This window comes from Microcaecilia unicolor, chromosome 14 (assembly GCF_901765095.1).
Source record: "Microcaecilia unicolor chromosome 14, aMicUni1.1, whole genome shotgun sequence".
In the NCBI taxonomy this organism is placed as follows: Eukaryota; Metazoa; Chordata; class Amphibia; order Gymnophiona; family Siphonopidae; genus Microcaecilia; species Microcaecilia unicolor.
Genome location: NC_044044.1, coordinates 35,859,494 through 35,884,762, shown reverse-complemented (window position 1 = coordinate 35,884,762; position 25,269 = coordinate 35,859,494). Strand labels below are relative to the sequence as shown.

At 45.0% G+C, this 25,269-nt stretch overlaps 1 protein-coding gene across 1 annotated transcript in view; it reads right to left on the bottom strand.

The window, feature by feature from the left end:
* ATP8B2 (ATPase phospholipid transporting 8B2) overlaps positions 1-23,666 on the bottom strand; it is a 49,860-nt gene extending 26,194 nt beyond the window's left edge. The window contains 11 exon segments of the mRNA XM_030187269.1: positions 648-736; positions 924-1,082; positions 3,074-3,153; positions 3,384-3,454; positions 3,683-3,755; positions 4,161-4,222; positions 6,778-6,876; positions 6,997-7,110; positions 8,099-8,157; positions 12,805-12,872; positions 23,600-23,666. Coding sequence (XP_030043129.1) covers positions 648-736; positions 924-1,082; positions 3,074-3,153; positions 3,384-3,454; positions 3,683-3,755; positions 4,161-4,222; positions 6,778-6,876; positions 6,997-7,110; positions 8,099-8,157; positions 12,805-12,835 — 837 coding nt within the window. The 5' untranslated portion in view covers positions 12,836-12,872; positions 23,600-23,666.
* Positions 23,667-25,269: the final 1,603 nt, after the last annotated feature.

Below are 25,269 nucleotides of genomic sequence, written 5' to 3'. Positions count from 1 at the left end.
TGCCTGAAATGCCCTCCCAGAGCAAGCTGTGGAAATGAAACATCGATTGAGTTCAAAAAGTCACTTAACCCTCTATTGCCTCAGGTACAATTTAGATTGTTGAAGCCCTACAGAGACAGAATACCTACTGCACCTGGATGTACACCATTCAATAGCCAAAGAAATTAAATATAACTACATTTTTTTGTTACATTTGTAACCCCACACTTTCCCACTCATGGCAGGCTCAATGCGGCAGGCAATGGAGAGTTAAGTGACTTGCCCAGAGTCACAAGGAGCTGCCTGTGCCGGGAATCGAACTCAGTTCCTCAGTTCCCCAGGACCAAAGTCCACCACCCTAACCACTAGGCCACTCCTCCACTCCTGAGAAGAAAAGAAAACCAAGCATTGTGCATTTCAGCTCAAAACAGCAGTAAAATGGATTTCAAAAAAGATGGTGGTGGTGTGTTGTATGCGAGTGTGAGTGTGTGGCCTAGTGGTTAGGGGGGGGTGTTTGTAACCTGCATAGAACATCGGTTACAATCTTAACCACCTTACTGTTCAGATTAGGTCAACCATTTTGGTCTTTACCTAACATCAGATTCTGTACACTGAAGACTCCTGGCAGGGGATGTGCCACAATCTTAGAAAATATAAGGATTACATACCCAGAGCACAAGGGTATTCATCAATCGGTCAATACTTGTCCGCTTAAACTTAGTCCTCCCACTGTTCTGCATCAGTTTGGTGTCAGGACCTAAACACAAAAAAGTGTGGATATTTGGAAACAGAAATGCTTTGAATTGCAGAAAACCTTCCCCATCAGCCCCGTTGCCTTAGTCCTACCCTTTAAAGCAAGAAAGGACTTCGTAACATTTGAGCAAGATGACCGAGAAGGGGCTGTAAAAGAAAGCTTTCTCCATCCCCTCTGCCCAAGATCTCACCTGCAAAGATGACAAGCCCAAAGCAGCACTCTGTGTTCCGCACCACACAACCACGAAGGAGCATATTCTGATTACTGAGGGAGTATTTGCTCTCCTTCCAATACAGAGTCCCACAGAACTTATCCAGTTTATTATTAGGAGGTTCACACACCAATTCCCCTGAAGAGAGGAGAAAGGAAAGAGGGGCACGTAACACAATGAAGTCACAGTAAATCACCAAGAATGTCAAAACTACCGATCACAAGTGAGTTGCAACAAAACACTATTATTGTACCATTTAACAGACTTTCTTGGAAAGCAAAATAAGCAACAACTGAGCCTGGATATATTTTTTGATGGATACGTCATTGACGATATTAATGCCAGAGGAACGGGGGAAGTTATCAAGATGCAGTAAAAGGCGAGAATGAGATTCAGCAACTGTGGACAGCTCCAGAAGGGCAGGAGCGACTGGGGTCAAGTCCTGCTAAGCCACCAGGGGTCCTAGGTACTGGAACAGTGGTGGGGAGGGGTGTCTTGTCTGGAAGTCAGCTGGGGTTATTTTATGCTAACTTAGGGCCATAACGCAACTTGCTTTAGATGCATTTTTGTTTTGCATCGCATATACTCTGTGGCCTACAGCAACCTAACTAATCACGGCAGTAAGACAACCCAGGTTGCATTAGGGCCCTTTAAGTCTTGTTAAGGGACAAATGTGACTTAAAAGCCCTAACAAAGCTTGATAACTTTCCCTTATTGTTTATTCCATGACAGATTTTTGATTAAAAAAAAGGACTGCATCAAGGATTCTTTTAAATGAGGTGTATTTGGCAAAATATAAAAACTGTGCATCGAGAAAGATAGTTGTGAAACATGTCTTTAATTTGCTAAATATCCAAATGAAAACAAGTATACAAAATCAAATGGATTTGGAATGAAAGTCATTACAAATATTTCTGGACTATATTTAAGTTACGTTTGAATGATGCAACAGGAGTAGAATCAACAAACAGACACAGTGAAATCAGGATTACCAACTCTCTGGCTCAAGGGGGATCACAAACTTAAAAGAAGTGGGCAAACATCCAGAAATACATTAAAAATGTAAATGACTAACTTTCAGGATAGATTATTCGCTCAGTAAGTAATAATCAAATCAGATAGAGATGAGACTTTTAGACTCTCTTTCAAAACCTAAGTTACTTGGAAGTTCAATCCAAAGCTAGGACCACGAACTAAGTTGAAATTTTCTAGCATGGAAGTTGGATGAATGTTCAACCTAATCTTTTGAGAGAAATGCAAGACCTTACAGCTGAATAAAAGCGAGGTCATTTTACTTATAAACTCTGGAGCCAAACCACATAAAACTTTAAAACAAAGTCAAAATTAAATGGATTCTGGCCCTCACTGGAGCCAATGCAGCCTTCTAAGTAATAGGGTTTGCTTGATCAGTAGATTTACCTGCCATTGTCAATTTCGCTGCTGTATTCTGTACTATTTGCAATCTTTGCATTTGCAATTCCGGTCAGCAACAATGTTACAATAATCCAGTTGACTCATACTAGTAAAAAACTGTTGGTCGCTAAGAAGAGTCTAAGAAAAAGGTGTTTGTACAATACAATCTGCCTTTACAAAGGCTTTTCTGACCAATCATTTAGAGGCCCTTTTACAAAGGTGAGTAAGCTCTATGCGAACGCAGCACATGACAAAATGAGGCCACCACACCCCCTGGTGGTATTTCAGATCTGCCACATGCAATAACGCCTCGATGATTTATCTCCTCCCACGTGCAGCGTTCGGCAGTAATCGGCAGTTGGCACACGACAACCGGTCACCCTGCGTGTAGTGCATGAGCTCTTACCGCTAGATCAGGCTGGTTTTAGGCCCACGCTAGTTTCACTTTTACCGCGTGCCCTGTTCCCGTCCCATTTTAAAAAAAGCCCTTTTTTGCAGATGCAGTACAAACTGGCCCGGCGTGTGCCCAAAACATGCGCCTCGTTTTACTGCGGCTTAGTAAAAGGACCCCTTAAATTGCGTCTCCAGATTCAAATCTAACGGGGACTCCCAAAATCTTCATTTCTGACTGAAGAGGCACTTCCGACGTTAACTAACTTTAGATCCAAATTGGTCATAACTAATGCATTTCCCCCACCTCTAGTCTGCACACTTACCATCAAACTTGGCGAGTTTATTTGTGTCTCCCAGTTCTGATGTCACAGGAATAGCTTGACGCACCTTCATGTTTGTCTCTCTGAAAAAATTACGTTAATGAACTATGATTATAACTCCTAAGATCCCCTTCCTATTCTATATGTACCCATGCATTTGTGTTAATTGGAGTGTATACATGCAGACATCACTATTAAGAAGCACCAAGGAGTAATGAGCAGTGTCCTTACAGGGGTCTGCAAGTTTTGTTTTGGATATATCCCTAAATGTTTGCAAGGGAGAGACAATGGAAAAAGGTGAAAGGACACGTACCCATCAAGTTCAGCCGTTTCTATGTAGCACAGACCATGAGGTTCCGAACTAGAAAGCAGAAGCAGATCAGCCTGTAACCAAGGTATGAGCATTACTCCCACATCGTCATACCAACTGTACACCTAACCCCAGGGCCATGGGTCTCAGCCACTTCTGCAAGGCCCGGAGCACAGTGAATGACTTTACCCCATGCTCAAGAGCATTCTCTAAGTTATTTAATGTTCCAGATACCAGTTACCCTCTTCTGAGTATATGACGTATACAAGCTCAGAAAAAATCCCCAGGCATGCTGTTCTTACCGCCACAAACTGATTGTTCTCCAACTTGATGATATCACCAACTCGTACATTCATCCATCGCTCACTCTGGAGGCTGGGGGTGAGGGGAGGGACAGGAAAAATTGAACCCAAAAAAGATCAATTCACTGTGCAGAAAGAGGCTTATCACATTTCAGTTATCTTTTAAAACTTCTCACTCCCAGTAGCTGTCTTGCTTGTTGTCCCCATAACTCTTCTGTCATTTACCTGTTATACGTGCTATGCTACACTCACCTTTCAGGCTGACTGATATCCCTATTGCCCCGTCACTCAGTTTCCTTCCCACCAGCTTCACTCAGCGACTAGAACCATCTCTCTTTCCCTCATGACTGCTAGATTCTAATATCCTCAGCTCCCATTTCTCCAACATTATAGTCCCTCCTCTCTCTTGTTTCCCTAGAGCTTAATTCCAGTAGTCCTCAAGTGCCTGCTGCTCATGCTCTTCCCACCTCATACTTACATTCCATTCATTAACACCTGAGACCCACGACTGTTCACCTGGTTGTCACTCTTGTGTCGAAACTGAGGAGACATGAGAGAGACAGAATATGACTTGCACAGAATCGGACACAAAAAAAGCCAAAGTAGGGGGGACAGAGAAACTGGCAAAGTCAGACAAATAAAAGAGACTAAGACCACCAGGTCCATCCAGCCTGACAATCTTTCATCCTTGTTGTAATATCACAGCTTCTACCTGCTCTAGGGGATAAATCTTTACTTCCCTAAGGCTGAACCTGAGGGAAATGATCCACTGCAAGAAAACTGACATCAAAGAAAATGAGAATGAGAAATAACACAGCTGGGGGGAAGGGGGGGGGGGGTAATGATTGAGATGTAGAAAATCCCAAGTGGTACAGAAGTGAATCCATTTTTCACTCTTTTAAAAAGTACAAAGACTAGGGGACTAGGGGACACTCAATAAAACTACATGGATTTTAAGAAATAGGAGGAAATATTTTTTCACTCAAAGAATAGTTAAGCTCTGGAACGTGTTGCCGGAGGATGAGGTAATGGTGGTTAGTATATCTGGGTTTAAAAAAAGATCTGGACAAGTTCCTGGAGGAAAAGTCCATAGTCTGTTAACAAGATGGATATGGGGAAGCCACTGCTTGTCCTGGGACTGTATCATGGAATGTTTCTGCAACGTATTTGTGATCTGGATTGGCCCTCCCTTCCCTTCTTCCTCTGTTCCTTCTACCCTCTCAACTGTCATTGCATTTTATCAGTTCATTGTAAGCCGCTTAGAGGCCGCTTTCAGTGCTATAAAGCAGGGTATAAATGTTCTGCATAAATAAAAATTAATTTGAGCTGTGTTGTAAGTTTTCTGTGGCATTGTTTAAAAAAAAGGAAGAAAAGGAACAGGATACCGTGCTCTACTTATCTTTGTACATTCAATGAGCACATTAAGTAAGAGGCCCGTGCTCTTTGCTGACATAGTGCCGGTGGCTGCTCAGGTTCACGAATGCACAGGAGGTACCTCTGCTTTTTCTTCTAGTGCTTTGTTACAGTAATATTGGATCTGTCTCTAGCTGGCAGGGGCTCTTATAGCTCTCCCTAGAGTCCGAGTTCTCAGTCTCCACCTGCTGGAAGGCGCGTACAACCTATCAGTCACATTCTGGGCCGCAGGTAAGAACTACGTTTCTCCTTTGTGTAGCTCTGTTTATCCTGGTTTCAGGGCCTGCTCTCGTTCCATTATAATGGATTGCGGGAACTGGTAGCTGAGCTCTTAGTGTATGTGGCACGGCAGATATCTATGCTGGGTTCCAGAAGGAAAGACTTCCTTAGTTAAATTTGACAACTTCAGCAAATATCTGCAGTAGAGAACTCACCTTCATCTGCAATGTCTGCAAAACTGCTATCAATAACATTAGACCTAGTATTTAAACTAGGGGGGGGCACTGTTATTTATTTATTTATTGCATTTGTATCCCACATTATCCCACCTATTTGCAGGCTCAATGTGGCTTACATAGTTTTGTTATGACATTGTCATTCCTGAATATCACAAACTGTTATTAGTGTGCAGAGATTAAGTAGGGAAGAAACAGGAAGTGATTAGGTGGGTGATTGTAGAAGTGGATTTTCGTAGCTGTTGGGTTGGGAAAGTGGATCGGTATAGCTATCGGTTCTCATTGTAGGCCTTGTTGAAGAGGTATGTTTTCAGAGATTTGCGAAAGTTATTTGCTTTGACAATTGATTTCAGGTCTGTGGTTAGCACATTCCATATCTGCGTGTTCGTGTATGAGAAGGTAGTGGCATGTATCGGCTTGTATTTTAGTCCTTTACAGCTGGGGAAGTGCAGATTGAGAAATTTGCGGGATGTTCTTGTGGCGTTTCTGGGAAGTAGGTCCACTAGGTTCAGCATGTAGATCGGGGCATCTGCATGAATGATTTTGTGTACCATCGTACATATCTTGAACGCAATGCGTTCCTTAAGTGGGAGCCAGTGCAGTTTTTCTCTTAGGGGTTTTGCACTTTCATATTTAGTTTTTCCAAATATGAGTCTGGCGGCAGTATCCTGGGTGAACATTCCTGTTGTACTTAAAATGTAATTGTTGTTTCACTGATTAGGTACAGATTTTATATAGTGGGATCACCACCTGAAGGTATTCAGCAAGACTTGATGAAAGCAATTTATGTCCCCCTCAGAGATGCAGAGCAGTTCACCACCTTTACTGCTGAATTTTGACATGCATTTCTCTGAACTCTGTCCAGGGTTTTTGGGAAGCAAACACCCACAGAGGGTAATATCTCCACAGGAGAAGCAAAGACAAGCGAGCAAACAGTGGATCCAAAAAAACCCTCTCACAATGAGTGTCTTCCTGAACAAGGTCTTTATTCAAATCTGCACAAATGACCCGACACGTGACGTGTTTCGGCCAAAAGGGCCTGCGTCAGGGGTCTAATAATATCTGATGCAATCAAATACCTTGTTGATCAGATGAAAAACAGCCCAATAAACCGCTGACAGAGATAACGTGTACGGTACAACGCTGTGATTCGCTGACATGCGCTGATGAATAACAGAAACGGGATTTTTGGGATCCATTTACGTATACATTTATCATCATACTCACATAATCATCAGTGGCATCTTTCACAGCTGTAATGGTGAGAACAAGAACCAAAGGCACAATGGTGGTGAACCAGGAAAGAGAGGAGATCTGTGGAATCAGCTAAAAATAAAATAAAAAAATGGTATCTGTGACAGTTTCTAACTTGAGCACTAACAGTATTCAAGACATTTCCCACCCTATCTGCACCCCCTGGTCCCATCACCCCCTCAGCTTAATTACCTGCAAGATAAGTAGAAACAGAAAGTATGTGTTGGCCACTTCCTGAAACTGCTCAAAGAGGTTGACTGGAAGGAAGGTCAGTACATTGTACTTAGAGGTCTTGATGCAGTTACTCTAGAAAAGGGAGAAGCAATGAATCATATGGAAATCTCCAGCATAAAAGCATTTACTGGTGCAACTCAAATAATGGGGGAAGCACTCTGGATCTTCTGTATACCTGACACAGGGTGACAAGATAGGATTCGTCAGCAGTGACAGGACTCCTGAAAGAAACTACTGCTGAAGTATCTGGAAGGAAAGTTTCCTTTCTCAGATGCAGCAGAGAGGTCTCACACTTGTGCAACTGCCACAGCAAAAGCAGCACAGTTTGCACACAGAAAACATACTCATCTTCCAACCCTTGCCACCAAAATATTCTGGATTGCATTTCTGATGCCTAAATGAGTCTGCAAACCGTGAAAGCAGCAGCAGAATCAGCAGCTTGGGGGATAGTAGAATAATTGCTGTGAAATCATTTGGAGCTGTTTTCCGCATACCTAGGACATTTTCAGCTACTCAGTCTGATCGATCAGCTGTCTGTCTACAGCATTACCACATATCCTCTAATCTGATCACCCCCTTTCTGACCCTTACCAATGCCTAAGACATGATTGTGTCACTTATAATCCCCATTACTCCAGCTTCACCTCAAACCCTGGCAGCGCACAGCAAGAGTATAATGCTGGCTCAGAAGAATTATCAGCCAGATCTCACACTTTCAAAACTTATATAAAAGCCAGGGGGAGGTAACTTCAGCCTGTGCATGTCACATCCCAGGACAAGGGGTCAATTACACATTCAAGTAACATGCTGGGCCCAATCCTGCTGTTTTGACCAACATATGATGAATGATAAACGTAATAAGACTGTACCCTCTACCCCCCACTGCACTGCTTGCACTATTCTAGCACTGGACTGTGGGAAAGAGAAACACAGAAAAAACAGAATCTCAGCTTATTTGTAAGGACTTTTTTTTAATAAACGTAAAGAAATCTTTAAATAAACAAAGCCTCTATGGGGGGACTGGAAAGTCTCTGTAACCTTAAAGAAGCATCTCACTCACTGCATACTGGAACCTCTCATTGTATTCCCGATCATTCGCTCTGACTCGCCTTTCTTCCTCTGCAATCAGAAGAGAAGAAACTCAGGTTACAGGAAGAACACCAAGACTCAACACTAGATAGGAACACCCACCTCACCGAGGGCCTGAAGCACCGAACTACAGTGCCGGAAAAATACCGGCTGGATACAGAGTCAGAATTACCAACCAATGCTCAACAGCATGCAAATTATATGCTGCGTTTTGAGCATTGGTCAGTTAAGGGGTCCGAACATTCCTGGCGCTTGTCCACAAGAGCTTTCCTACCCCTCCACCAATTCGATCCACCCTATCACTATAATTTGTACCCTGGTATGACAGTGTCCCACTGGTTATCCTCCTTCCACCAGGTCTCAGAGATGCCTATTGTATCTAATTTTTCATTTAGTGCAATATATTCTCCCATCTCATTTCTTAGGCTTCTGGCATTCAAACTATGTTTGTTGTTCCTATTTACATCATAATGCTCAGTACTTAACAGTAATAATTTGCAATCTTTTGTCTGATTTTTATTTAAGGACACCTGATCTACTATGGTCTGTTTCGCAACCTCACTATCGGGATACCCTATCTTCCCTGTTTTGGCGATATGTTTGAAAGATAACTTATTCCGAGCCATGGGCTTTTGCACCTATCACAGGAGATACACAAAGAAGTGTAAGCTAGTGGCTGATGGCTTCCATCATGGATTTAGCACAATTAGAAAAACGTTTGCTTGAGAAGAATGATCAGTACTTCCTGTTATTCATTATCTTAAGTAAGGGGTATGAGTTTTTCAGCAGTTTATTAAATGTTTCCTTCGTTTATTTTATTTTACAAAAACTGCTTATTCAGAACAGAACATCCTCCTGGCATATGGGCTTTTTTTATATACAGTAGGTGTAAACATAGGTTTAGGTTTATTAAAACTTGCTATACCTACTCCTGCCAGAATTCTGCGCAAAAAAAAAAAAACCTGAGCACAAAGTTTGCAAATTGTGCAAAATTCTGCATACAAAATTTTAAATTTTTTTGTAGCCCCCCCCTCCCACCACAGCATTCTTTTTTTTTTTACAGCCGCTCAACTAAAACCCCCCCACCGACCTCCTTGCCTGACTCTCCACCCACTACTGCTTGGCCTACCTGTGCATTCCCTAGTGGTCTAGTAGCCTCTTCAGGGGGGGCCGAAAGAACCCCACTCTTTCCTGCCCTGCTGCCGCCACTCTCTTGCTGGTGCTGTAACATCCAGTGCTGCTTTTTGATGTACATCACTGCCATGGTATTGTCTGACATCACTGTGAACACTTTCCTTTCCAAACTCCTGAACACTAGGACGCCTTCTGGCTTGACCAGGTGCCCCATACCACATTCCCAAGACACAGGGCTCCCAACTGAGGAGACTCTCATCCGTAGTGACCAACACAGTGGTACTAAGAAGTTCCAACATCAACCAGGTATGGTCCTGACATGGACCTGGGAGCGGCTGCAGCCAGCAGAGCGGTGGAGCTGGGCTAAGGTTAGGGGCATTGTCAGCTACCACCTACTGAAGGTAGAAAAAAATACTGGATTGTTCTAGGGATCACCTCTGCTTAAGCTGGTGATGTTAGTAGCAGAATTCAGTTTTCTCTACCTCCGCCTACCAGAAGGGACAACACCCATTGGCTCAGAACAGTGGAGCTGACGCTAAGAAATACATCATCAATGCAAATGGCATATGTTTTGGCAAACTTTGATTACTGTAATGTTCCTTTGTGTGGTTTGCCACAAGCAACATTAAAAGCTTTACGGGTGGCGCAGAATTCTGCAGCTCAACTGTTGATGGACGAGTGGGTTTGATCATATTACTTCACAATTGCAGGAACTGCATTGGTTACCTATTGATCTTGGCACTGGTGTTTAAGGCTTTACATGATGAAGTCCCGAAGGAAACGGTGCAAAGATTACATTCGTATTATTCTTCTCGGTCACTTCTGTCTCAGGTCTAAAGCTTTGCTAGTTGTTCCTTCATTTTGACAGGTTCAGTTACAGGCGATTCATTCTCAGGTTTCTGCAGTGGTTGGTGTCCACTTGTGCAATGCGCTTCTTCTTACATATGGTTTAGAAAACAGCTGAAGGCTTTTTTTGTTTTGTAAGGCTTTTAGTGAGTCTTACAAAGAGTTTGGGTTGTTTTTAAGATTTTCAAAGAATATGTGTTGATTTGTTTTATTGTAACTCACTCAGATGGTTGGATGGGCAGGATATAAATTTTGATAAATAAATACTCCATCATGTCAGGTAATAAACTGAACCAAGTACTTATCTTGTATGAACCAGGCAAGCAATTCTTCCCCGCTAGTTTTCAAAATTACATTCAGTAGGAGGGGAGTATAGTTTCGGGACAGGCAATATTCCTTGCATATTGGAGAGTCATGTGCAATATTAGCTCGGAGAGTAATCCTTTGAAGGAACATATTCAGAGGTCTCGACTGTAAATACTGTCGGGATATAAACAAGGCAATAATACACAGAGTAAAACACGAGACATAATTATTGGAGTTTAATATAAAAGTTTATTGGTTATGCAATTGACTTGTAATTGTACAGGAACACATTCATGAATACTTAAGTAGGAAAGAAGGAAAGGAAGGGGTGGAAAGTTTGGGGGGGAATTGGATGATAGAAGTTTTAGGTTCATTAATATATGACAGAATTATTTGTTATTAGATTTATATTGATTGATATAGAATTGTCTACCATGTGATCTCATCAATAACAATCGTTGAAATATTAAAAGTTAAACATAGAGCACGGTAAAAGAAAAAAGGGGGGAGGGGATAAAAGTTATATAAAAATTTGATGACTGTACGTAATGCTGTATTCTTGAACTGTTGCTCCACTGAGTTCTGTAAAATTGCATTGATGCCGCTGTTAAGGTGGATTTGTACTTTTTGACTTGTCATCAATAAAAATCGTTGAATCATAAAAATTACATTCAGTAGACAATTGTCCTTCAATTATTACCTGACACGATGGAGTATTTATATGAATATTATTTGAATTATATGTTTGTGTATATTTGAATCAATTTTGTACAAATAAGGGAAGTTTTTGTATGTATTTTTGGCCACACACTAAGTGACACATAAATTTAAAGAAAAACAAAACAAATCTGATTTTCTTTTAATAAAGAAGCAAACTCCAAGGGGTAATGTCATCCGTCAATGCCTGGAACTGGGAAATGAATTCTAATCACAGCCTACACTAGATCTGGAGCACTTCAGTGTCGTTTATTAATTTTATATAGTGCTACTTTGTAAAGAAATCAAGCAGTTTACATTCCAGTAATTTTAAGGAAGAAAGGATCTCAAATTGCAGTATAGAAAAGGACAGTACCCAGACCAAGACCTGTGTTAATAACAGTGTTGCTGACCCAGCCATCTTTAGAAAACAGTTTTCACCCAGTGCACTGCGCTATCACATTCTGATTTTACATTTTCTATAGTTTTCACACAAATATCCTGAAACAGAGTGAATAGAACTGTATTTTCCATTCACATTAGAAACACCACAAAAAAAAAAACAGGCCATGTGCAAATCAGAGGAAAAAAATATATACGAGAGTGAAAACGAGGCTACCACTAAATGAACAGAAATCACAAAAGCATCTGTGCTAAAAAAAAGAAAATACAGCTGTTTCTGAACAGGAAGAGGGATCCTGGTGTCCTATCACAAGGTGAAGAGCACCCAGAGGCTGCAGGGTGAAAGTCTGGCCCACACACACCTCTATCCTCCCAAAAGTAAGAGATTAAAACCTTGACCTTAAATGGTTCCCCATTCTTTACCTGTCACCCACACAATTTGCCTCCACATCCACTTCCCAAATGCTGTTTTCCATTTCCACTTGGAGATGGTCATGTTTTCAAAAGAGAGTCAAGGACTGTGGCTCAGGTTCAGCTCTGGCTGTCATCCTACTTCATACATCTTCTGATCAAGGGACAAGGTGGAATGGTGGAACAAAGAGTGGCTTTGCACTGACCGGAGAGCTCAGCCACTGGGATGCAACCCCTCCCTTCTCTCTGTCAAAACAAGCAATCTGCAAGTCTAAAGCAAGGGAGCTGGGGCTGCAGAACAAACCTGCAAGAGGACAGGGACTGAAGAACAGGAGCCAATGGCAGGGCAGCACATTCACCACAGCAACCTTATCCAGACTCTCCTTCCCTTCTCAGGGGCTGAGAGGCAGGGACTACACTGAGCTCCCCTCCCCCTTCCCAAATGCCAGCTAAGGAAACTGGACTTCTGCTCAGCCCTCTCCTCTTAAGCACCCCACAAGCTAGCTAGAAAGGGGTGGCACAGAATTACAGCAAGTTACATTCCTGTAACCCCCCCCCCCCACACACAAACACAAAACCAGCCGGGGAGGGAGTGAGAACTGTTCAGCAGCCCACTCTTTGCCCTCCACAAAGCAAGTTAAGAAAGGGGAGGGGGACATGGAATGCCCACTAAGCCCCTCCTCAGAGACTGCCAGCAGACGCAGAGGACTAAACCTCCTCCTCCTCCTCCCTTCCAACAGCTGGAGGAAGGCAGGGACTGCTCAATCAGCTCTCTCACATTACTTTCCCTCCTTCCCCCTCCAAAGACGGCTGGGGGAGATGGGGGCTGCCTCTCACTTCAAAATCTGCCAACAGGATGATAAATAGAAACGATTATTTTACCTGGGAGGCACTTCTTCATACCCAGCTCCATGGGGTCCACGTGCTTCGAGTCTGTCCCATGGGATATCCTGTATAGGAGAAAAGAAAAAGGAAACTGGGAAAAGGTAATCCTGGACAAGAAGCTCCACAAGCAGGAAGTAAATGGCCAGAGGGAGGAGGTGCCTCAAAAGCAAGGAAGCGAGTCACCAATGGGTAGGTAGCCCCAGTAGCAGAAGGCAGAGCAGAGGAAGCAAGGGTTCTCATAACATTACAAAACTTGAGTAAACTCTGCAAGAATGGGACAGACCAAAGGTCCATCAAGCCCAGCATCCTGTTTCCAACAGTGGCCAATCCAGTTCAATACATTTTATGCTGCTTATCCCAGAACTAAGTCAATTTAATAATGGTTTATGGACTTTTCCTTTAGGAAGCAGTCCAGACCTTTTTTAAACCTCGCTAAGCTAACCGCCTTTACCATATTCTCTGGCAACGAATTCCAGAGTTTAATTACACGTTGAGTGAAGAAACATCTTCTCCGATTCGTATTAAATTTACTACTTTGTAGCTTCATTGCATGCCCCCTAGTCCTAGTATTTTTGGAAAGAGTAAACAAACGATTAACGTCTACCCGTTCCACTCCACTCATATCTCCCCTCAGCCGTCTTTTCTCCAAGCTGAAGAGCCCTCGACGCTTCAGCCTTTCCTCATAAGGAAGTCGTCCCATCTCCCATAAGGAAGTCGCCCTTCTCTGCACCCCTCTTCTAATTCCACTATATCTTTTTTGAGATGCGGTGAACAGAATTGAACACAATATTCGAGGTGCAGTCGCACCACGGACCGATACAAAGGCATTATAACGTCCTCACTTTTGTTTTCCATTTCTTTCCTAATACCTAACATTCTATTTGCTTTCTTAGCCGCCGCTGGGCAGAATTCTACGGTCTGTGCCCTGAAAATGGTAGATACAAATCAAAGTCAGGTATACCTAAAAAGTAGCGCTTATGAGTTTATCTTGTTGGGCAGACTGGATGGACCGTACAGGTCTTTTTCTGCCGTCACCTACTATGTTACTATGTTACTCACATTAAATGTCATCTGCCATTTAGATGCCCAGTCTCCCAGTCTCGTATGGTCCTCTTGTAATTTTTCACAATCCTCTCGCGATTTAACAACTTTGAATAACTTTGTGTCATCAGCAAATTTAATTACCTCACTAGTTACTCCCATCTCTAGGTCATTTATAAATATGTTAAAAAGCAGCGGTCCCAGCACAGACTCCTAGGGAACTCCACTAACAACCCTTTTCCATTGAGAGTACTGACCATTTAACCCTACTCTCTGTTTTCTATCCTTTCGCCAGTTTTTAATCCACAATAGGACACTACCTCCTATCCCATGACTCTCCAATTTCTTCTGGAGTCTTTCATGAGGTACTTTGTCAAATGCCTTTTGAAAATCCAGATACACAATATGGACCGGCTCCCCTTTATCCACATGTTTGTTCACTCCTTCAAAGAAATGTAAGAGATTGGTGAGGCAAGATTTCCCTTCAATAAATCCATGTTGACATTTGTCTCATTAATCCATGCTTTTGAATATGCTCTGTAATTTTGTTCTTTGTAATAGTCTCTACCATTTTGCCCGGCACCGACGTCAGGCTCACCGGTCTATAATTTCCAGGATCCCCTCTGGAACCTTTTTTTTTTTAAATATCGGCGTTACATGGGCTACCCTCCAATCTTCCAGAACCACACTTGATTTTAAAGATAAATTACATATTATTAACAATAGTGGCTGGGAATCTGGGGCTGGCACAGGAAGAAAGATGAGGTGGGATGGGTGTAGGAGACAGAAAGAAAGAAGGAAGGAAGGAAGAATGGTAAGAGGATGCATAAGAAAGGGTCAGAGAAGGAAGGAATAAAGGATGGAGAAGAACTGAGTGGGGGGCGTAGGGGGATTGTTTATCTAAGTAGGTGGGTTTGAGAGAGTCCCAAGGCAACAATAAGCAGCTCCTGTTGCAATTAACAAGAGCTAGACAGAAAGATGATGAGAGCAAAGGAACACAGAAAGCAAACAGTACATCAGCCACTGTAAAAACAGAATGCCTAGGCTGCACGAGGAATTAAAAGCAAGTAAGCTTATTCATACACTACTATTTCCATTTTTTGTCACTGTGCTGCACTCTGAACTTGGAACAGCAGATGTGGAAAGAGTTACAGTGACCTCAGACTGACACAAAGAACTCTGTAATGGATACTACGCCCAGAAATGATCTGGGAATCAGTGTTAATCCCGGAATAGGGTGACTTTCTTCGCTCACCACCTTAAACTTGTCTTCACCTTCTTGCAAGCACAGAAACCTCTCTCCAGCAAACCCCTGGAGCTCCTTTTGCTCCCTCAGTGCCTGTTCTCCACTGCCCATTGAATCGAATGAAAAAGGAGAGAGAAGGGGACTGTGTGCTCTGAGACAGAATTGAAATATTTAGGTTAGCTCACACCTTTTCGCTGGTAGCTCTAGGCAATGTGCCCCTATCAAAGGCATTAGAGGTGAAGTGACCGACTCCTCCACTCCAAAACAAAACCTACTTATCCGAAGCATTTCCATCACCAGCCCCAGATAGGCCTTCCCAATATATAGGCATTTAAGTACATAAGTAATGCCACACTGGGAAAAGACCAAGGGTCCATCGAGCCCAGCATCCTGTCCACTGCAGCGGCCAATCCAGGCCAAGGGCACCTGGCAAGCTTCCCAAACGTACAAACATTCTATACATGTTATTCCTGGAATTGTGGATTTTTCCCAAGTCCATTTAGTAGTGGTTTATGGACTTGTTCTTTAGGAAACCGTCCAACCCCTTTTTAAGCTAACCGCCTTCACCACGTTCTCCGGCAACGAATTCCAGAGTTTAATTATGCATTGGGTGAAGAAAAAGTTTCTCCTTCCCCCCCTTCCAGAACTCCCCCCCCCCACCCTTCTCAACCCAGACCCTCTGTATAAAAGAGAAAAGGTAACAAAAGACACAAAATCTTACTCATAACCTAAATTTACACAGGTTACATGGTTAAGGTGTTCAAGATGACTGATCATACCCGCAAAGGTAAAGCACTGACATATGAAGCCAACATATGGAGAAATGTCTTTGTTTTGCTGCTCCTTGAATCTACCGAGTCTCTCTCCATATGTAATAACTTGTAGGCGGTTCAAAATGGATTCATTGCAAGAGAAGACAATGCTTTCCAATCAGTGAGGCTTCATGCAAAAATAAGCCAGAAATACGACTGAACGCCACAATATCTGTGACATCATCAACTATGTCTGGGAGTAACTATTATGCAATCTAGCCAGGAAGGCCATACATCACATCAAAACTGGTAGATTTCTGGACAATTCCAAATACAATGTCTGTAAGACGCATCTGGTGCTCCATATTTAAAACAGGTCTCATCTGACAGGAGACCCATCTTACGGGCTTTGGATGTACATATGCAGTAAAAATTTATAATGTAGCTCCTGAAAATACACACCATGAGTTGCGACCCCAGTGCCAAATTGCTCAAAAGATAATCCAACAATCTCTTTGGTACTTATTCTTACAATGTACTACTACAATATATTAAATGAGAACAAGTATTTACTTCAGTATGGCAACTACATGCATTAATAGAGGAAAAGACTTCAGACTCCCGGTCACAGCTGTTTATATTCAATTTTGAACTAGCTGACCGCTCTGCTCTGCGTGTCTGACCTTCAGTACACGCTGGCGAGAATCTTCATCAGTCATAAAAACCTCTAGCTCATTAACACATTTATTTGTTATGCAACTATTGCTCAAATAGTACTTAGCTGTGGTTTGTGCTAGGGCAAATTTAACTAGTCCAAGCCCAACGGCGAGCTCCCGCTTCGCTCGTAGCTTCTAACGGAGCCGGACAGAGTAGCCCTTCTTCGCACCTACAACCATATAACAAATAAACATTAAATCAGTTGTCATCTGAAAAAAGTAAATGGAAAAACTCACATTTACTTTTTTCAGATGACAACTGATTTAATGTTTATTTGTTATATGGTTGTAGGTGCGAAGAAGGGCTACTCTGTCCGGCTCCGTTAGAAGCTACGAGCGAAGCGGGAGCTCGCCGTTGGGCTTGGACTAGTTAAATTTGCCCTAGCACAAACCACAGCTAAGTACTATTTGAGCAATAGTTGCATAACAAATAAATGTGTTAATGAGCTAGAGGTTTTTATGACTGATGAAGATTCTCGCCAGCGTGTACTGAAGGTCAGACACGCAGAGCAGAGCGGTCAGCTAGTTCAAAATTGAATATAAACAGCTGTGACCGGGAGTCTGAAGTCTTTTCCTCTATTAATGCATGTAGTTGCCATACTGAAGTAAATACTTGTTCTCAAAAGATAATCCAAAATCTGCTATCCAAAGTTTAACAGCCTTCTGCATATCAGGGTCTGCTGTTTTTTTTTTTTTACAGCTTTCATAGTACTGACCTACTAAACCCTTTGTGACAGTTGGGAGGGGCCAACATTCATCAACGAGAGACTCAGAAAAGTCTTCGGAGTAACTTTGGAGCAATGGACAAATATAGTGAGAAAAGTTGTAAATATGCATAACAAATCAGTAGGAAGGAGACTAGAAGTGGATTTGAAGTTATCATAGTAACATAGTAGATGACGGCAGAAAAAGACCTGCACGGTCCATCCAGTCTGCCCAAGAAGATAAATTCATATGTGCTACTTTTTTATTTGTACTGTCCTCTTCAGTGCACAGACTGTATAAGTCTGCCCAGCACTATCCTCGCCTCCCACCACCAGCTCTGGCACAGACCCTATAAGTCTGCCCAGCACTATCCCCGCCTCCCAACCACCAGCTCTGGCACAGACCGTATAAGTCTGCCCAGCACTATCCCCGCCTCCCAACCACCAGCCCCGCCTCCCAACCACCAGCTCTGGCACAGACCCTATAAGTCTGCCCAGCATTATCCCCGCCTCCCAACTACCAGTCCCGCCTCCCACCACCAGCTCTGGCACAGACCGTATAAGTCTGCCCAGCACTATCCCCGCCTCCCAACCACCAGCTCTGGCACAGACCATATAAGTCTGCCCAGCACTATCCCCACCTCCCAACCACCAGCCCCGCCTCCCAACCACCAGCTCTGGCACAGACCGTATAAGTCTGCCCAGCACTATCCCCGCCTCCCACCACCAGCTCTGGCACAGACCGTATAAGTATGCCCAGCACTATCCCCGCCTCCCAACCACCAGCTCTGGCACAGACCATATAAGTCTGCCCAGCACTATCCCCACCTCCCAACCACCAGCCCCGCCTCCCAACCACCAGCTCTGGCACAGACCGTATAAGTCTGCCCAGCACTATCCCCGCCTCCCACCACCAGCTCTGGCACAGACCGTATAAGTATGCCCAGCACTATCCCCGCCTCCCACCACCGGCTCTGGCACTGACCGTATAAGGCTGCCCAGCACTATCCCCGCCTCCCAACCACCAGCCCCGCCTCCCAACCACCGGCTCTGGCACAGACCGTATAAGTCTGCCCAGCACTATCCCTGCCTCCCAACCACCAGCTCTGGCACAGACCCTATAAGTCTGCCCAGCACTATCCCCGCCTCCCAACCACCAGCTCTGGCACAGACCGTATAAGTCTGCCCAGCACTATCCCCGCCTCCCAACCACCAGCCCCGCCTCCCAACCACCAGCTCTGGCACAGACCCTATAAGTCTGCCCAGCATTATCCCCGCCTCCCAACTACCAGTCCCGCCTCCCACCACCAGCTCTGGCACAGACCGTATAAGTCTGCCCAGCACTATCCCCGCCTCCCAACCACCAGCTCTGGCACAGACCATATAAGTCTGCCCAGCACTATCCCCACCTCCCAACCACCAGCCCCGCCTCCCAACCACCAGCTCTGGCACAGACCGTATAAGTCTGCCCAGCACTATCCCCGCCTCCCACCACCAGCTCTGGCACAGACCGTATAAGTATGCCCAGCACTATCCCCGCCTCCCACCACCGGCTCTGGCACTGACCGTATAAGGCTGCCCAGCACTATCCCCGCCTCCCAACCACCAGCCCCGCCTCCCAACCACCGGCTCTGGCACAGACCGTATAAGTCTGCCCAGCACTATCCCTGCCTCCCAACCTGCAGTCCCACCTCCCACCACTGGCTCAGACCGTATAAGTCTGCCCAGCACTATCCCCGCCTCCCAACCTCCAGCCCCGCCTCCCACTACCGGCTCTGCTATCCAATCTCGGTTATCAAAAGAGAATTGTCTTGTCTGTCTGTATTTTTTAGATTGTAAGCTCTTTTAAGCAGGAACTGTCTCTCTCTGTGTCAGGTGTTCAGCGCTGCATGCGTCTGGTAGCGCTTTACAAATGCTAATAATAATAATAATAAGACAGGTTAACTGAGGTCCAACACAGGCCCAAAGATGAAAGCAACTGGGTATTAAACATGGAGGAAACTAAGCATTACTACAACTACTAATCATTTCTGTAGTGCTACTAGATGTACGCAGCACTGTGCACATTATATGCAGGTACTTTCTCTGTCCCTAGAAGGCTCAAAACATAAGCTTTTGTACCTGGGGCAATGGAGGGTTAAGTGACTTGCCCAAGGTACATAAGTACATAAGCATTGACACACTAGGACAGCAGACCAAAGGTCCATCAAGCCCAGCATCCTCTTTCCAACAGTGGCCAATCCAGGTCACAAATGCCTGGCAAGATCCCAAAAAAATTCAATACATTTTATGCTACTTATCGCAGAAATAACCAGTGGATTTTCTCCAAGTCAATTTAATAATGGTCTATGGACTTTTCCTTTTTTAAACCCTGTTAAGCTAACAGCCTTTACTACATTCTCTGGCAATAAATTCCAGAGTTTAATTACACGTTGAGTGAAGAAACATTGATCCCAGGTTGCCAGGATCAAAGCCCAATGCACTAACCATTAGGCTCCTCCTCCACTCCATTGCCCACAATAGGCAATTATCTGGAGCATAAGAACGTAAGAATAGCCATACTGGGTCAGACCAATGGTCTATCTAGCCCAGTATCCTGTTTCCAACAGTGGCCAATCTAGGTCACAAGTACCTGGCAAAAACCTAATTAGTAGCAACATTTCATGCTACCAGTCCCGGGCAAGCAGTGGCTTCCCCATATCCATCTCAATAACAGACTATGGACTTTTCCTCCAGGAACTTGTCCAAAATTTTTTTAAACCCAAATATGGTAACTGCTGTTACCACATCCTCCAGCAACAAGTTCCAGAGATTTACTGTTCTTTGAGTTAAAAAATATTTTCTCATATTTGTTTTATAAGTATTTTCCATGTAATTTCATTGAGTGTCCCCTGGTCTTTGTACTTTTTGAAATAAGGAAAAATGGATTCACTTTACCCGTTCTACATCATTCAAGATTTTAAAGACCTCAATCTTACCCCCCCCCCCCCCCCACCAGCCCTTTCTTTTCCAAGTGCAAGGTGATGCATATGGGAAAAAAAGAACCCGAATTATAGCTACGTCATGCAAGGTTCCACGTTAGGAGTTACGGACCAAGAAAGGGATCTGGGTGTCGTCGTCGATAATACACTGAAACCTTCTGCTCAGTGTGCTGCTGCGGCTCGGAAAGCAAATAGAATGTTGGGTATTATTAGGAAAGGTATGGAAAACAGGTGTGAGGATGTTATAATGCCGTTATATCGCTCCATGGTGCGACCGCACCTTGAGTATTGTGTTCAATTCTGGTCGCTGCATCTCAAGAAAGATATAGTAGAATTGGAAAAGGTGCAGCGAAGGGCGACTAAAATGATAGTGGGGATGGGACAACTTCCCTATGAAGAAAGACTAAGGAGGCTAGGGCTTTTCAGCTTGGAGAACAGACGGCTGAGGGGAGACATGATAGAGGTATATAAAATAATGAGTGGAGTGGAACAGGTGGATGTGAAGCATCTGTTTACGCTTTCCAAAAATACTAGGACTAGGGGGCATGCGATGAAACTACAGTGTAGTAAATTTAAAACAAATCGGAGAAAATTTTTCTTCACCCAACTTGTAATTAAACTCTGGAATTCGTTGCCGGAGAAAGTGATGAAGGCGGTTAGCTTAGCAGAGTTTAAAAAGGGGTTGGGCGGTTTCCTAAAGGACAAGTCCATAAACCACTACTAAACGGACTTGGGAAAAATCCACAATTCGAGGAATAACATGTATAGAATGTTTGTACGTTTGGGAAGCTTGCCAGGTGTCCTTGGCCTGGATTGGCCGCTGTCGTGGACAGGATGCTGGGCTCGATGGACCCTTGGTCTTTTCCCAGTGTGGCATTACTTATGTAAGCCCTAACTTCTTTAGGTTTTCTTCATATGGGAGGAGTTCCATCCCCTTTGTCATTTTGGTTGCTCTTCTTTGAACCTTTTCTAATTCCACTATTATCTGAGATACAGCGACAAGAATTGAATGCAATACTGAAGGTGAGGTCGCACCACGGAACGATACAGAGGCATAATAATATTCTTGGTCTTATTTTGCATCCCCTTCTTAATAATTCCTAGCATCCTGTTTGCTTTTTGGCTGCCGTCGCACACTAGCAAAAAGATTTTGGCATATTGTCTACAATGGCACTTAGCTCATTTTGTTGAGTGCTGAATCCTAAGGTGGAGCCTAACAGCAGGTAACTATGATTCGGATTATTCTTTTCAATGTGCATTACTTTGCATTTGTCCACATTAAAGTTCATCTGCCACATGGATGTCCAGATTCCTAAGGTCTTTCTGCAATTTTTCACAATCTACCGGTGTTTTGACAACTTTGAATAGTTTTTGTGTCATCTGCTAATTTAATCACCTCACTCATTCCAATTTCCAGTTCGTTTATAAATACAATAAATTGTACCAGTCCTAGTACAGGTTCCTGCAAACTTCCACTAATCCATTGAGATAAATGGTCATTTAACCTACTCTCCATTTTCTGTCCAAAAATCAATTCCCAATCCAAAGAAGGACATTTTGGTAAACATATTTTTACAACTGGAACTCTGCTACACAGAGAATTTCACACAGAAGTTTAGTGGCTTGTAGTAAAGGTGGTACATCATAAAAAAAGTGTTATATTATAATGATAAAAAGTTCAATATAACATTTGGAATATACAAACTCAGTCTTTATGCCACAACCACTGCAGCAGAAAAATGTGTAATAATCAGGGTGGGGGGGGGGGGGGGGGGGTAACTGGTCTCAGCAGTGCTGGGAAGGCAGGACATACTGGGGGGCTGGTGAGAAAGGAAGATGTGCTGGGGTCTGGGTAATGATGGGGGACAATGTGTAACTGGTCTCAGCAATGCTGGGAGGTGGGAAAGGAAAACATGTTGGGGGTCTGTGTAATAACCCGGGGGGGGGGGAGAACTGGTCTGAGCAGTGCTGGGAGGTGGGAAAGGAAAACATGTTGGGGGTGTGTGTAATAACCTGGGGGGGGGGGGGGGAGAACTGGTCTGAGCAGTGCTGGGAGGTGGGAAAGGAAAACATGTTGGGGGTCTGTGTAATAATCTGTGGGGGAGGGTAACTGGTTTCAGCAGTGCTGGGAAGGGAGGACATACTGGGGGGGGGGGGGGGTCTGAGCAGTGCTGGAAGGTGGGAAAGGAAGATGTACTGGGAGGGGTAACTAGTCTCAGCAATGCTGGGAGGTGGGAAAAGAAGACATGTTGGGGGTCTATGTAATAACCTGGGGGGGGGGAGAACTGGTCTGAGCAGTGCTGGGAGGTGGGAAAAGAAAACATGTTGGGGGTCTGTGTAATAACCCGGGGGGGGGGGGGGGGGAGAACTGGTCTGAGCAGTGCTGGGAGGTGGGAAAGGAAAACATGTTGGGGGTCTATGTAATAACCTGGGGGGGGGGGGGAGAACTGGTCTCAGCAATGCTGGGAGGTGGGAAAAGAAGACATGTTGGGGTCTGTGTAATAACCCGGGGGGGGAGAACTGGTCTCAGCAATGCTGGGAGGTGGGAAAGGAAGACATGTTGGAGGTCTGTGTAATAACTTGGGGGGGGGGGGGGGGGGAACTGGTTTCAGCAGTGCTGGGAAGGCAGGACATACTGGGGGGCTGGTGAGAAAGGAAGATGTGCTGGGGTCTGGGTAATGATGGGGGACAATGTGTAACTGGTCTCAGCAATGCTGGGAGGTGGGAAAGGAAAACATGTTGGGGGTCTGTGTAATAACCCGGGGGGGGGGGGAGAACTGGTCTGAGCAGTGCTGGGAGGGGGGAAAGGAAAACATGTTGGGGGTGTGTGTAATAACCTGGGGGGGGGGGGGGAGAACTGGTCTGAGCAGTGGGGGGGGGGGGGAAAGGAAAACATGTTGGGGGTCTGTGTAATAATCTGTGGGGGAGGGTAACTGGTTTCAGCAGTGCTGGGAAGGGAGGACATACTGGGGGGGGGGTGGTCTGAGCAGTGCTGGAAGGTGGGAAAAGAAGACATGTTGGGGGTCTATGTAATAACCTGGGGGGGGGGGGGAGAACTGGTCTGAGCAGTGCTGGGAGGTGGGAAAAGAAAACATGTTGGGGGTCTGTGTAATAATCTGTGGGGGGGGGGGGGTAACTGGTTTCAGCAGTGCTGGGAAGGGAAGACTGGTGATAGTTATAATTAGATTGTAAGCTCCTTAGAGCAGGGACTGTCCTTTGTACAGCGCTGCGTAACCCTGGTAGCGCTTTACAAGTGTTGAGGAGGAGGGACGTGGCCCCAGCGGTGTCCGATTGGTGATGGAGGAGAAGCAGCGACGTCCCTCCCTCCCACTCCCAGGCTTCTCTTTCCTACCTTCACACCGGCCCCGACGCCCCCTTCTCTCTCTCTCTCTTGGCTGCTGCTGGTATTTGGTACTTACTACGGCGGCGCCTCGCTCTCTCTGACGCAACTTCCGGCGCGTCCCCGAAAAGAGGAAGTTGCGTCAGAGAGGACGATGTCAACCATTGGTTGAAGGGAAAAGGCGGGAAAGACAAACGCGTGAGGGGGGAAAGTGGGAGGAGGGGAGGTGGAGTAGAAGGCCAAGAGCCCAGAGGTGCAGCTGCTGCGTCTGTTGCACTCGCACTGGAAAATTTGGGCTTTGACAATTAGAATGAGGGAGAAGTGCCACAAGGGGTGTTAGAATTAGAGGTGCCACAGGGAGGGGGCTGAGAACTAGAGTGAGGGAGAGGGGCTGGGGGGGGGTTGAGAATTAGTATGAGGGAGAGAGGTGGTGCTGGGGGGGGGGTTGAGAATTAGAATGAGGGAGAGAGGTGGTGCTGGGGGGGGGGTTGAGAATTAGTATGAGGGAGAGAGGTGGTGCTGGGGGGGGGGGGTTGAGAATTAGTATGAGGGAGGGAGGTGGTGCTGGGGGGGGGTTGAGAATTAGAATGAGGGAGAGAGGTGGTGCTGGGGGGGGGGGTTGAGAATTAGTATGAGGGAGAGAGGTGGTGATGGGGGGGGGGGTTGAGAATTAGTATGAGGGAGAGAGGTGGTGCTGGGGGGGGGGGTGAGAATTAGAATGAGGGAGAGAGGTGGTGCTGGGGGGGGGGGGGTTGAGAATTAGTATGAGGGAGAGAGGTGGTGCTGGGGGGGGGTTGAGAATTAGTATGAGGGAGAGAGGTGGTGCTGGGGGGGGGGTTGAGAATTAGAATGAGGGAGAGCTGCTGGGGGGAGGGGGGGATTTGAGAATTAGTATGAGGGAGAGAGGTGGTGCTGGGGGGGGGGGGTGCTGCAAGGAGAGGGTTGACAACTAGACTGAGGTAGAGGTACCACAGGGGTCTGGGGAGAGGGTTGAGAATAGAGACCTGTGGGATTCCTGTGGGGACGGAAGCAGTTCCTGTGGGGTTCCCATGGAAGTGTATGCTGCACTTGCAAGCCTCTCACCTACCAAGTACCAAGTTCTTTGAGTGTTGTCTCCTCCTCCTCTTCCTTGCTTTAACAGCACAGATGCGGAAAGTCTCCATTAAGGAGGTGGTAGAGATACAAATGCTGACGGAATTCAAAAAGGCATGGGATGAACACAGAGCACCTCGAATTAGAAAATGGAAGTTATAAAAAACCTAAACTTAAATGGTTGCAATGTGTGTGGATGGGTCGAGTGACACTTAGATGGCGACTCTGGCTGTGATGAACTAGGACCGATACTGGGAGACCTGTACAGTCTGTGCCTCATATATGCCAATCTGGTTTAGGATGGGCTGGTAAGGGCTTTGACAGCAACTTTAGTGGCTGGAACATGAGGACAGTGCTGGACAGACTTTTACGGTCTGTGTCCCGCAAATGAGAAGATGAATAGGCTGGAGAGGGCTTCAAGGGCAACTCCAGGAGTTGGAACATAAGGATAGGGCCAGGCGGACTTCTATGATCTATGCCACAGAAAGACCATAATCAATATAATATCACATTCATTGTTGATTAAATCATGAATTGCTAAAGCTTGTGACTATTAGGCAGACTGGATGGACCATTCTGGTTTTTATCTG